This window comes from Hylobates moloch, unplaced genomic scaffold, assembly GCF_009828535.3.
Source record: "Hylobates moloch isolate HMO894 unplaced genomic scaffold, HMol_V3 SCAFFOLD_2, whole genome shotgun sequence".
Taxonomy (NCBI): Eukaryota; Metazoa; Chordata; class Mammalia; order Primates; family Hylobatidae; genus Hylobates; species Hylobates moloch.
The window spans coordinates 86,269,861-86,284,691 of record NW_026652277.1 but is presented as its reverse complement, the minus strand read 5'-3'; the positions used below and the strand labels follow the sequence as shown (position 1 = coordinate 86,284,691).

The 14,831-nt window shown below is 36.1% G+C and overlaps 1 protein-coding gene across 8 annotated transcripts in view; it reads left to right on the top strand.

Annotated features, from left to right (window-relative positions):
* The window catches only part of MEI4 (meiotic double-stranded break formation protein 4), a 383,241-nt gene that overhangs the window by 25,147 nt on the left and 343,263 nt on the right, over window positions 1-14,831 (top strand). For all 8 annotated transcript variants that reach the window (XR_009212197.1, XR_009212198.1, XR_009212196.1 and 5 more), the window contains exon 2: window positions 9,560-9,805. Coding sequence is in view for 4 of the 8 variants with exons in the window: in XM_032152836.2 (XP_032008727.1) it covers window positions 9,574-9,805 (232 nt within the window). In the remaining 4 variants the exon portion in view is untranslated. The remainder of the gene's footprint in view (window positions 1-9,559; window positions 9,806-14,831) is intronic.

Sequence of the window (14,831 nt, the reverse complement as noted above, 5' to 3'; positions counted from 1 at the left end):
TGGGAAAGCTGATCAGGAAGGTAGATTAGAGAAGCTAGGAGGCAGAATTCTCATTCCATGGACGATGTTTCCTCAATTCTGAAAGCCCTTTAAAATTTCGGTTAAAGTTATGTTTAATGTGCAAGTTCTGTTCTTTCATTCTGATTCCCCTTGTCTACACCCAAGCTGTTGTTGAATCAATGGTGTATTTTACAGTTGAAGATGTCTCAGAATTGCAGAGGTAAGCGCTACAGGCTAAGCTTCTTTTCACAATCAAAAATTGATTGGTGTAGAGCTCTGAGACTTTATACAAAATACTTCTTCATTTTTCTTTTTTTAATTAGCTAAAATCTTCTTTTGTTTATTAATTTATTTTTCCAGCTTTATTAAGGTATCAACAAATAAAAATTTTATAAATTTAAAGTATACAATATGATATTTTAAATATATAGACATTGAGAAATGATTAAGTCAAGCCAATTAACATAGCAGTCACCTCATATACTTATTTTTTGTGTGTGGTAAGAACACTTAAGATATATTCTTTTAGGAATTTTCAAGTGTACAAAACATTATTAACTATGTCACCATGTTGTACTATGGATCTCCAGAAGTCTTGTCTAAGTGAAACTTGGTGCCCTTTAGCTAACATCTCCCCTTTTCTCTCTGGCCCCCCACCCTTGGAAACCACCATTCTATCTCTGTCTCTGTAGGTTTGACTTTTTTAGATTTCACATGTGGTGAAATCATGTAGAGGTTGTCTCTCTGTGCCTGGCTTATTTCACTCAGCATAATGTTTTTCAGGTTCATTAATGCTGAAATGACAAAATTTGTTTCTAAAGACTGAATAGCATTTCATTATTACATATTTTTCTTTATCTGTTTATCCATTGATGGACACAGGTTGATTTCCCATTTTTTCTATTGAGAATAATGCTGCAGCAAACATTGGAGTGCAGATATCTTTTTGACATACTGATTTCATTTCCTCTGGATATATACACAGAAGTAAGATTGCTGAATCATATGGTAGTTGTATTTTGAGTTCTTTGAGAAATCTCCATATTGTTTTCCATAGATGTTGTCCTAATTTATATTCTCATCAACAGCGTACAAAGGTTTCCTTTTCTCCACATCCTCACCAACACTTGTTTTCTTTTGTCTTTTTGATAAAAGCCATTTTAACTTGGGTAAGATGATATCTCATTGTGGTTTTAATTTGCATTTCCCTAATGATTACTGATGTTGAGCTTTTTTTTTAAATTTTATTATTATACTTTAGGTTTTAGGGTACATGTGCACAATGTGCAAGTTTGTTACATATGTATCCATGTGCCATGTTGGTTTGCTGCACCCATTAACTGGTCATTTAGCATTAGGTATATCTCCTAATGCTGTCCCTCCCCCCTCCCCCCATCCCACAACAGTCCCTGGAGTGTGATGTTCCCCTTCCTGTGTCCATGAGTTCTCATTGTTCAATTCCCACCTATGAGTGAGAACATGCGGTGTTTGGTTTTTTGTCCTTGCGATAGTTTACTGAGAATGATGTTTTCCAGTTTCATCCATGTCCCTACAAAGGACACGAACTCATCATTTTTTATGGCTGCATAGTATTCCATGGTGTATATGTGCCACATTTTCTTAATCCAGTCTATCGTTGTTGGACATTTGGGTTGGTTCCAAGTCTTTGCTATTGTGAATAGTGCCGCAATAAACATACGTGTGCATGTGTCTTTATAGCAGCATGATTTATAGTCCTTTGGGTATATACCCAGTAATGGGATGGCTGATTCAAATGGTATTTCTAGTTCTAGATCCCTGAGGAATCGCCACACAGACTTCCACAATGGTTGAACTAGTTTACAGTCCCACCAACAGTGTAAAAGTGTTCCTATTTCTCCACATCCTCTCCAGCACCTGTTGTTTCCTGACTTTTTAATGATGGCCATTCTAACTGGTGTGAGATGGTATCTCATTGTGGTTTTGATTTGCATTTCTCTGATGGCTAGTGATGATGAGCATTTTTTCATGTGTTTTTTGGCTGCATAAATGTCTTCTTTTGAGAAGTGTCTGTTCATGTCCTTCGCCTACTTTTTGATGGGGTTGTTTGTTTTTTTCTTGTAAATTTGTTTGAGTTCATTGTAGATTCTGGATATTAGCCCTTTGTCAGATGAGTAAGTTGCAAAAATTTTCTCCCATTCTGTAGGTTGCCTGTTCACTCTGATGGTATTTTCTTTTGCTGTGCAGAAGCTCTTTAATTAGATCCCATTTGTCAATTTTGGCTTTTGTTGCCATTGCTTTTGGTGTTTTAGACATGAAGTCCTTGCCCACGCCTATGTCCTGAATGGTGTTGCCTAGGTTTTCTTCTAGGGTTTTTATGGTTTTAGGTGTAACATGTAAGTCTTTAATCCATCTTGAATTAATTTTTGTATAAGGTGTAAGGAAGGGATCCAGTTGCAGCTTTCTACATATGGCTAGCCAGTTTTCCCAGCACCATTGATTAAATAGGGAATCCTTTCCCCATTTCTTGTTTTTGTCAGGTTTGTCAAAGATCAGATAGTTGTAGATATGTGGCATTATTTCTGAGGGCTCTGTTCTGTTCCATTGGTCTATGTCTCTGTTGTGGTACCAGTACCATGCTGTTTTGGTTACTGTAGCCTTGTAGTATAGTTTGAAGTCAGGTAATGTGATGCCTCCAGCTTTGTTCTTTTGGCTTAGGATTGACTTGGTGATGCGGGCTCTTTTTTGGTTCCATATGAACTTCAAAGTAGTTTTTTCCAATTCTGTGAAGAAAGTCATTGGTAGCTTGATGGGGATGGCATTGAATCTATAAATTACCTTGGGCAGTATGGCCATTTTCACGATATTGATTCTTCCAACCCATGAGCATGGAATGTTCTTCCATTTGTTTGTATCCTCTTTTATTTCATTGAGCAGTGGTTTGTAGTTCTCCTTGAAGAGGTCCTTCACATCCCTTGTAAGTTGGATTCCTAGGTATTTTATTCTCTTTGAAGCAATTGTGAATGGGAGCTCACTCATGATTTGGCTCTCTGTTTGTCTGTGATTGTTGAGCTTTTTAAAAAGTACACCTGTTTGTTATTCATATGTCTTCTTTAGAGAATTTTTTATTCATGTATTTTGCACATTTTTAATTTTTCTGGCTATTGAATTTTAAAACTCTTATTTTATGTTTTTTAAAATTTTTGTGGGTACATAGTAGGTGTATATATTTATGGGGTACATGAGATACTTTGATACAGGAATGCAATGTGAAATAACCACATTATGGAGAATGCAGTTTCTGTCCCCTCAAACATTTATCTTTTGAGTTAAGAACACATTATTGACTGTAGTTACCCTATTGTGCTATTGAATAGTAGGTCTTATTCATTCTGTCTTGTTTTTTACCTATCCCCACCTTTCCCCAAGTCCCCCACTACCCTTCGCAGCTTCTGGTAACCATCCTTTTACTCTCTATGTCCAAGAGTTCAATTATTTTGACTTTTAGATCCCACAAATAAGTGAGAACATGCAATGTTTGTATTTCTGTCCCTGGCTTATTTTACTTAATATAATTATCTCCAGTTCTATCCATGTTATTGCAAATGACTGTATCTTATTGTTTGTGGTTGAATGTAGTACTCCATTGTGTATATGTACCACATTTTCTTTATCCATTAATCTGTTGATACACAATTAGGTTGCTTCCAAATCTTAGTTATTGTAAATAGTGCTACAACACATAGAGTGCAAATATCTCTTTAATATACTGATTTCCTTATTTCCTTTCTTTTGAGTATACACCCAAAGTGAGATTGCTGCACATATGGTAGCTCAATTTTTAGTTTTTTTGAGGACCCTCCAAATGGTTCTCCATAGTGGTTGTACTAATTTACATTCTCACCAACAGTGTACAAAGGTTCCCTTTTTTCCACATCCTCACCAGCAGTTGTTATTGCCTGTCTTTTGCATATAAGCCTTTTTAACTGGGATGAGACGATATCTAATTGTAGTTTTGATTTGCATTTCTCTGATAATCAGTGATGCTGTGAACACTTTCATATGTCTCTTTGCCATTTCTATGTCTTTTGAGAAATGTCTATTCAAATCTTTTGCCTGTGTTTTCATCGGGTTATTATATTTTTTCCTATAGGGTTGTTTGAGCTCCTTATATATTCTGGCTATCATTTCCTTGTCAGGGGGATAGTTTGCAAATATTTATTTCCATTCTCTGGGTTGTCCCTTCACTTTGTTGATTGTATATTTTGCTGCACAGAAGCTTTTTAACTTGGTGTGATATCATTTGTCCATGTTTGCTTTGGTTGCCTGTGCATATGGGGACTTGCTATTGAGTTTTTGGAGTCCCTTGTATATTTTGGATATTAACCCCTTATAAGATATATGGTTTGCAAGTATTTTCTCCTATTTTGCAGGTTCTTCCTTCAGTTTGTTGACTGTTTCCTTTGCTGTGCAGAAGCACTTAAGTTTGATGCAATCCCATTTGTCTATTTTTACTTTTGTTGTTTGTCCTTCTGTCATATTCAAAGTATCTTTGTCAAGATCCATGTTATGCAGCTCTTTCCCTATGTTTTCTTCTAGTAGTTTTATGATTTCATGTTATGTTTAAGTCTTTATTGCATTTTCAGTTGATTTTTGTATATGGTATGGGATAAGGGTCCAGTTTCAGTCTTCTGCATATTCTATAATTCCCACTTAGAAAAATAAAGAATAGGGACAATTTCTGTAGGATCAGTACGAACATAGTTTTCTGTCTTATATGTCTTATAATGTTTGTTGTGACAGTTTGGGAACTATAGTGATATGGTCTTGATATTTGTCCCCTCCAAATCTCGTTTTGGAATGTGATCTTCAAGATTACAGGTGGGGCCTAGTGGGAGGTGTTTGGGTCATGGGGACAGCTTTCTCAGGAATGCCTTGCGGCCTCCCTGTGGTAACCATTTCACTTGAGTTCTGGTTGTGAAAAAGAGTCTGGGACCTCCCTCCCTTTCTTGCTTTTTCTCATCATGTGACACACTAGCTTTCTGTGCCTTCTACCATGAGTGAAAGCCTCCTGAGGCCTCACTAGAAGCAGAAGCTGGCACCGTGCCTCTCTACAATCTGCGGAACCATGAGCCAAATAAACCTATATTCTTTATAAATTACTCAGCCTTAGGTATTCCTTTATTGCAGTGCAAAATGGACTAGTGCATATAGAAAAGTGTAAGTAAAAAATAATATCATTCAGACTTCCTCAACTCATGGTGAAGGGTTGCTTTTATTTTGGTCAGTAAGTCTGTCTTTTCTTTCCCTCTTTTTATCTTTCTCTTTTTCTTTTGTTCCTTTCCACTCTTTGTCCCTTTCCCCTTTTGTCTCTAAATCTATCACTATATTAATGTCTTCATATCTGTAGATTTTTTTAATTTGCAGTTTTACTGCATTTACTGTTTTATGTTTTACTGTACATTTAATATCATGTGGGAAATATTTTTCCATAGCTTCAAATATTTTCAAAAACATTTTTAGTTGAATTATATGATATATCACAATTTGATCTCTATTATTAGATGTTCAGACTGGTGACAGGTTTTTTTTGTATTGGTAGTTATAAGTCTGTAAATCATGTATGGGCATAAAGTTTTGTATGCAGCTCTGATCATTTATTGAAGGTGAAATCTTAGAACTTGTATTGCTGAGACAAAGGGGAATACATACTTTGAAGATGTTTGATACACATTAGGAAAATATCCTCCTGAATGGCTATGTAATTCAAAATTCCCACCAGTCTTGAATAGGAATGGTCTGTGGCTCTTTTTTTTTATAGATGTTTCATCAGTGATCTTGGTGATGAAGCAACTTTAGAGTTTGAAGTTATAATATAAAATAAATATAAAATACTTGATGGTTCAGAAAATTAGCGAGTTGATAGCAAATTAAAGTTCAATAAGGAAAAATTAGGGCAGGAGAAATAAATGATACAAATGGCCAAAATAATGTGTGGAGTAGCTGTTTCTACATGCATTGAGTGAAGGAAAATCCAAGGTCATATGGAATATGACTACATTTTTTCATAGCCCCATGGGGAATGTTACTATGGTAGGAACTGCTCCCAAATAAAAAAGAATACAAGTAAGCCCTGCTGTAATTGATGCTCTATTCTAAAAAGACTGATTTTATACTTTAAACTATTAAGAATTAAGAGACACTACATACCTTCATGGGAGATATTAAATGTTCATTTTCATTATTTACTCTAATTATTTGAGCATAAATTGAATTTAAAAAGGCTTTCTGAAAGTCACTGCTGATCTTTCCTCAGTGAAACAGAGAATATATTTAGGAAGCTGGGGTGTTTCCAGTAGCAACAACCAGTTCTGATTCTCTGGGCACGAACTAGATATTCAACAGTTCAACTCAATTCTGCCACTAACTACATGGAGTTAGCTTCAGACTTCACAGGTTTAAGGGCTCAGTTCCATCAGACTGCACTCAGTTTAAATGCCAGTTCCAAGTATTGGGTCCGAAGGTTACTTGCACTCTGTCTGACTTATTCAGAGGTTCCCACAACCCTTCTAGTCAGGCTTGATAACTTGCTAGAATAACTCACAGAACTCAGTAAGGCACTCTTATCTATAAAAAATACAGCACAGGAACAGCCAAATGGAAGAGATGCATAGGGCCATGTATGGGGGGATTGCACAGAGCTTCCACATCCTTTCTAGGTGTGCCACCCTCTTAGCATCCTGATGTGTTCACCAACCTGAAAGCTCTCTGAATCCCATTGATTAGGGGGGGTTTATGGAGATTTCATCAAAAAAGCATGATCCATCATTAATTCAGTCTTTAGTCCCTCTCATCTCCCTGGAGGCTTGGGGTGGGACTGAAAGTTCCAAGCTTTTAATTATGGTTTGGTTTTTCTGGCAACTAATTCCTATCGTGAAGCTTTCTAGGGGCCTGCCACAAGCTAACTCAGGAAATTCTAAGGGATTTAAGAGCTTTGTGTCAGGAACTGGGGACGAAGGCCAAATATATCTTTCTTATGATGCCATAGAAGTTCATTTTCCTTCCATGAAATATTAGGGGAAACTGAATTATCTTTATTTTGCAAATGATACTTTGAGGATAGGAATGCTGTTCTACAATTAAGAAGGCATACATTTATAAACACACACATTTACACACACAAACATGAGGAAGCAGTTTTAAAAACCTGGTTTTGTTTGGTTGTATATTGTAGTTCTGTGTGTATTTTAAGTGTGATTTATATCCTGCAAGCCTGTGCTAAACCTCTTTATTAGCAATTATTTCTTTTCATTTGTAGTACAAATCTAAATGTTCAGACAAATGACCCTGACCTTGATATAGTTACAATCCATAAGAATTTTATAATTTGATCTTTCTTTCTGATAGCTGATATTCAGGATGATTTTAAGACTATTAACAGATCATATGCAACAACTTAAAAATCAGAACATTTAGTTAATCAGGTTGCTTAAATCAATTAATTAAATATCTCTGCAGGATGACAGGGAATTTGCTGTGTTTTTATTATCCAGAGAACTTAGTCCTCTTGTGCTAATAAACTGTTTTTTTAGTTTTTTCTTTTAGCCTGGAATCCCACTATTTATAATTGAATGTGAGATTCTTTTCCAACTGAAACAACTTTGAATAGGCACCTTTTAAAAAATCAGTATCATTATGTATATTAGCAAACTTACTTCTTGAAGGAGGGTCTCAAAAACCACATGTCTGTCCTGTGCACATAGGGTGCTTTTCTGAGAGTAATGAGTGTCAGAGTCCACTGCTCCCATCACTGACGACAGATGGAGGATGATCCAGGGAGTGAAATGGTTGTTGAGAAAGCTAAAATAAGTGGAGCTATAATTCTAATTAGTTTGTTCATCTTGACAGTATCTAGTCCTTGGTGTAGTCAACAGCTGTGAAAATACTAAGCTGTGTACTTTGATTTTGGAAATCTAGTTTCTTTACATTTTTAATTATAATTTGATATATGTTAATTGAATAAAATTAGAAAAATAACAAAGAAATGAAGATAAGAGGATAAAAATCACCAATAATTCTACAGTTACACATTCTATTTACTTTTTTTATATTCCCCATTTTTCATGTAACTGGGGTCCTACTGTCCGTATAATTTCATGTCCTCATTTGTTGTACTTAACACTTTCTCAGGCTAATACAAAATTTCTGAAAATCTAATTTTTAATGGCTAAGTAATATTCATTTGTATAGTCATACTTTTATTAATTTAACTGTCAGTCCATTCTCAATATTATCAATAATGCTGTGATGAACATATTTTATACAGATTTTTGTGTTCATTACTAACTATAATAAAACAGCATTAAGCCATTTGTTAGATTGTACATTTTCAGTGCCAAATTACAGGATATCAGATAGTTACACATCGCTGAGGGTGGGAATAGACCTGAGAAGATTTTATATGGTGGTATATGAGTTGTTCTTTAAAGGGTGCACAGTCAGGGCTCGGGCAGCTATATAAGAAAGTCAGGGCATCGCGGCAGTGGAAAATTTATGAGCAGAGATGTGCACAGGAGTACACTTGGGCTGTATCTGGTTGAGTGTGATCCAACCAATATGGCAGGATAGGCTGGGGAAATGGAAGGAAATGAAGTCTGAAATGTAAGGTGAAGAATTTGAAAATGTGTTAGTAGGATAGGTGGGGCAACTGAAAGTCCTGAATATTCTGGGTCATCTTACTTTTCACTCTTCATTAAGCATTTTTATTTAGCACATTTTATGTGCACCACTGTCATGATAATCTAATAAAGCCTGGCGGAGGCCTCAAGGTCTTATACTTGAGTAGGGATGATATTAAACCAGTGCATGCAGTGGTCTGTCATGTGGCCTCCATAAGTATGTTTATATTTTAAGACTGTGACACACTGTTGGTTTGGAAAAGTATGGTCAGAATGACGATTGGAAATCTTTGGAAGTGAACAATCAGAGTAGACTCGCAGCTTAAATGATGCAAATATTTAAAAGATTGTTCTCCATATAGTTTGGAGGGGGCTGGTTAGAGGCAGGAATAGCAGGTAAAAGGTTCATTAAGGAATGCAAGATTTAACAGATGGGTTGGAGGAAAGGAAGGACTTAAATTTATAAATAGATTATTTAATTTAATGGTTCTGGTTATTCAGTGGACTCTTTTTCAAAATGTAAAAGCCTCAGTCCTACTCAAAATTTGCTGAATCAGAATTTTGAGGGAATATATTTTAAAAGCTCCCTCAGAGATTCTGATACATTTCTCTGGTTAGAAACAACTAAACGAATTAATATGTGTTTTTTTCCATCCCAAGAAGTTGTCAAATTGTCTAAACCTACTATTGAATCTTAACATATTTAATATGCATGAGTGTGTATTTTTCTTCTGCATAACTTTCTCATACTGTTTGCAGTCCCCTGATGTTTTTTTTGTTACTTGGTGCCAAGTCTTATTATAAACTTATTAGTGTTACTCTGCAAAATCAATTTTAAGCAAATGAAATACACTGCACAAGCTAAAAAGAATTTCTGTAACTTTTTTCTTATTAAATGACAGGGACAAAAGCCAGGATGGATGTTCAAAAATGGTATTTGAGAACTTCAAAGCTGGCTCTGGCCTTGGCAATTATCCGCTCAAAACCAGCAGACAAAAGCAGCAGAGAATACACAGAGCACCTTGCTATGTTGCTATCTGAGGAGGAGTCAAAATGGAGATCAAAAGTTGAAGTCTTGGAAGCTGAAGTTATGCAATTACGTCAAAAACTTCTTGTGAGCAGGCTTTGTTCAGGATCCTTTAAGAGTGGTGAGTATATAAAATTGCCTTTTGGTAGTATGTCAAACTTGTTTTATTTCAGCTGCACAATTATTTAGAAATGTATTCCCAAAACATGAAAATTTTTAGTTTCCATGAAAGCTCGACATCTTCTAGCCTTATACATTTTTTTTTTACTTCTGGTCATTCATTAAAGTTTTATTGTCACTTTCCTACATTTGACTTTGGAATGAAGTTAGAGAATGAAAATAGTATAGATGTGAAGGCAATAAGGTCTTTTAAAATCTGATTGTTCAACTTTATTATTTTACTATACATTTTATTTTGCTTTTATATTCAGTAGTTAATCTAGCAGTCCAATGTGAAATACCAACTATCGGCCAGGCATGTGTGGGTGGTGAGGACTCAAAAACACATAAAAGGAGGTGCTGTCCTTGCTACTAAGTGTCTACCATTCTAGCAGAGAAAACAGATGTATAAATAATTAACCTAGTTGTGATACATACTATAATAGAGACTGACAAAATACAGAGGAGGAAGTTATTCCTTCTGCCTAGTTTCTGGGAAGGCTTCTCACCTCTGGCCCTCAAAGTTCTGTCCACTTGTCAGTGAAATGGTTACAGAACATCCAGTAAGATGCAGGAGCATGTGCAAAGGCACTGGAGTGGAGAATACATATTGCATTCAGAATACTGCCATCATTGCATTTAAGAGTGACCAAAACACTTGTAAGGCAAAGATGTGATGGGGAAAAAGGTACAGAGGGAAGTTGGGGCTGGATTCAGAAGGGTCTTGAATGTCAACCTAAGGAATATTTTACTGTATTGCTTATCAGTAAGTTGACCATACAATTTATGGTTTCTACTAGGATCCTTGTGAGGGTGAAAGGAAGGGCCTATTAAAATAATTACACTGGGAACACAGGGGCAAACCTGGGTTTACTTGAGCGAACTAGAACATGTGGTTACCCCATTAATCAGGAGCCACTGGGCTTTGTTGAAGCAGAAGATTGACACTCATGATTGGGAAACATAATTCTGACAAGTTAAAAAAAAAAAACAACCATAAATCAGGCAGTGTTATTTTTTTGCATAAAACTCTTCCCTGGCTTCTGATTAGGCTTCACATTAGATTCAGACTTCTGATAGTAGCCCAAAATGCTGTGGGTGATTTCACCTCTACTCACCTCTCCCACCTCATCTCATACACTCTCCCCATTATCAGCTAGGCCCTAGTCAACATGGCCTTCCTTCCAGCCCTTGAAATCTCTTTATTGCCATGGACCTCTCCTAGGTTCTTCTCTTTGACTCTTTGAGGCTGATTTCTTCTCTTCCTTAGGTCTTATTTTAAGTGACACCTCCTCAGTGAGGTATTCCCTGACCCTTCTAGTGGACCCCCACTAGTTATTCCCTACACAAGCACCTCCTGTGTAGTATTTACTTATTTGTTTATTTACTTGGTTGCAGGTTTATCTCCTGAACTTGAGCTTACGTTCACTGAGGAGAGACCTTTGATTTTCTCAGGTCTCTTTACTTGTTGCCCAGCTCAAAGCCTGACACATAGAAGGTGATCAACAAATATCTGTCCAATGAAAGAGGAACATAAGAGGATGTTTTGGCTATAGAGGTGATTCGAGGCAGGGAGACCAATTTTTAAAGCTTTGACTAAATCCTACATAAGGAATAGTGAGTTGAGTTAGATCTGTGATAGTGAGAAATAAAAGGCCAGACATGTAGGAATAAATTCAGAGTAGACACTTTAGACATTTATGAATGGTTTCAGAGAGTGGTTAAGGGACATAGCAGTATTTAGGGTAATACCTAAATACCTAAATAAGGTTTCCGTCCTAGCCTACTAAATGGATTGTGATACTTTCAATTTAGATGGTGAACACAGAAATAAGCTAATAGGACAAAAGGTTGAGCCCAAGTTTCTCTGAGTGTAGGCTAATCCCTGGAATACGGATTACCTAGAAGGAAGGTGGAAGTATGGTCAGAGAGGATGAGCAGGCTAGAACTACAGACACAGACTCAGGATCCGTTGGATTTAAGGAATAGTGAAGTTATAGCTATAGATGAGACTCAAAGAGAATAGAGCCATGAGTGTAGGTGGGAAGCCTGCAGATTCCAATATTCCAGGGATGTCAGAGGAAGACGAGGCATTATCACATTAAGAGCGTGCAGCAGGTGTAAGGCACACATATATGCTGTGGGTAATGGGAGACTTTAGTTTTGGGAATTATCGTGAAAACCCAGTAACTTAATACCCAGATGTTACTAAAATCTTACTATTGCATGAGCAAAAATAGTATTACACAACTTATAGCCACATTTTAGTTTCTCTAGAGTCCTTTTTGATAATGGGCTCTTTGAGTATACACAGTGAATGAATGGCAAACAGTCAATTTTTCTTCATTTTTTCCTGTGTAGTTATGTAATTAATATAATGTCTCAAATGTTAAAATTTCCAGGAATCTTAAACCATGACTGTCGTAAGCATCCATGAAATCAAAACTCTTGTATACTATCCAAGGGTCTATTCATAATACTGATAAAATGTGCATGTTATTTTTTTTGTAACATGAGTGTGCCTAATAGGAGGAACCTAGGTGGTAGCTTGTTTTTATGCTGAGCACTTTCAGTTAGTGCCTGTGAGAAAAATTTTCAAAAAATCATATAATTAAAGTCAGTTTTACTCACAGCAGGAGTTGCAGGTACAATGTTTCTGTGCAGATGTTTGGAAGTAATCTGTTTCTCTATCTGTTACCTTAAACTTCAAAAATGAGGAATAAATGAATAGATTTAGATAAATGGAGTAACTGTTAAAGGGGAGAGAAAAAATATACAAAAGGGGAGCATACACTGACAGGAAAATAAAGGAAGAACATGGCAGTTATGTAAGGATGACATGAAATAGTGATATGCCTTGCTCTAAGAAAACTCCATACCTGAAAATCAAAACTCTATTACAAGTGTATTTATATTATTAAATATTTTTTCTAGAATTTACAGTGTGGTTTTATATGTGCAACTGTTGTTGAGTGTTTAGAGACAGAAAGTACTCAATAAATGTTGAATTGAATGATTCTTGACAGATTGAGAGGCTGGGGAATTCAGTTTACAGCATCAACTATTCATTGAAGCAACTGAGCAACCCAAAATTAAATAAAGCAAAGCCAAAATGGCAAAATAAACAAATAAGAAAGTATGATATGCTTTTTCTACAGCATTTCAGGAACTCTGCTATTTCTTTATTCTTGTTTTTCTACAGCTTCTTAATGAATATACCTCTTTATTATATTTACTAGGGGACTAGACTATATAGAGGAGGGATAAATAGAACTTGATTATAGAATTATGTCACATTTTCATCTTACTTAAATGCTCTTTACTAATTTATGGAATGAAAGAATGAAAAACAAAAGGAAGGAAGAAAGGAAGGAAGGAAGAAAAAGAAGTCTACATACCCAGGGACACATTTCTCAAAACTTTTTTTTGTGATGTGTGGCATCTCTTACTGATCTATGGAAGAGAAAATACAAGTGAGAAGCTATGCTGTTTTTCTTTATAAAAGGTTACTTACATTTTATTTTATAGAATCTCTTTTTAAATTTATTTTTATTAATTTTTTTAAAATTTCATGGACACTGCAACAGCCTCCTGTTAAAGAGGAACTCTTAATGTTGGCGAGGTTTTAGTCTAGGTCTGAGAAGGTGGATGAGAAAGACTCACATCACAGAGACTAGCCAGGGAGATGTTAGTGGCTGTTTCTAAACTGGACTAGGGATTGAAGGGTTTATGGTGAGAAGAGCAGGGCTATGTTAATGGGAAAAATGGCATAGAACTTCCGTAGGCAGATTTGTGATTAAAATTTGAGTGTGTGTGCGGGTGGGGCGGGGGAATCTGGACAGTTGCCATTGTATTACACGGTCATTTGATATTCACAGGAGGGAAGTGGATGGATGAAGTGTCAGGTATGTGCCTTTTCGCCTACAACTTTAGTTAATATATTCATAAATCATAGATAGTATTACACATCTATGTGTAATATAATATACATAGATATATTATATTATATATAAATATAACATAATATATTTATGAATATATTATGAATATATTCATTAATCATAGTCTACAGGATGAGCAATTGGCTATAGTAAAAAGGAAGAGCAATTGGCCAGAGTGAAAAGAAAGTAAGAAAAAATCAAACTAAATTAATTCATTGATGTACATGTTTATTTAGTAAATGTTTATTAATTACAGGGCACTTGTATAGAGTGCTTAGGGTAGTGGAGGTGGAGAGCAGTATGCAGAGCAGTATAAGTAGTTATGGTTGAACTGAGTTTTAAGTTTTGGGTCCCGAGAAACAACCAACCCAGCCAGATGGCTTTGGGAGCTTCCTGATCCTCAAGCTCACATTGCTCAGGTTGGTCCCCTCACCCTTCTTTTCTGCCTTATAGCCTGAGGACTGAATTCTCACCATTCCATTGCCTCCCCAGTTCTTGCTTTCTCATCTTGTACAAGCATGGATTCAGGAAACAGTTTTTAGCTAGACTAGTGGTGACCAGAGAACAGAATAGGGGCCTGACAGATCCAGGATGGAGCTTGCCTTAGTCTTCTGATGACTATTTTCCTGGTCCCAGCCCACTCAGCCTCTGTTTCACCTCTTTGTTCTTCTCACCCTGTTCCAGACGACGTACTGAGGAAACATTGCAAATAACTGACTTACCGACACAACTGTGGGACTCAGCATTTATAAGTTGGGGCATTCACTGTTTTACAGATGCTGAAAGAGTGTGAAAATGCAATGCGTAAGCATTTGTCTCTCAGTTTCCATATAAGCTTTCATAATATAAATTGTCTAATACAATAATGATGGAAGTTTGTTTAAAATTGTAATTGATTTAAAACATAATTGAATAATACACATAAACGTAAAAAGATGTATCCTTAATTTGATAGAGATTCTGAGAGGCTCTATAATAATTTCTTTCTGCATATCTCTGGAATCTCTGCATTTCTCTCCATTCCTGATGCCATTTCCTTGGTCATAC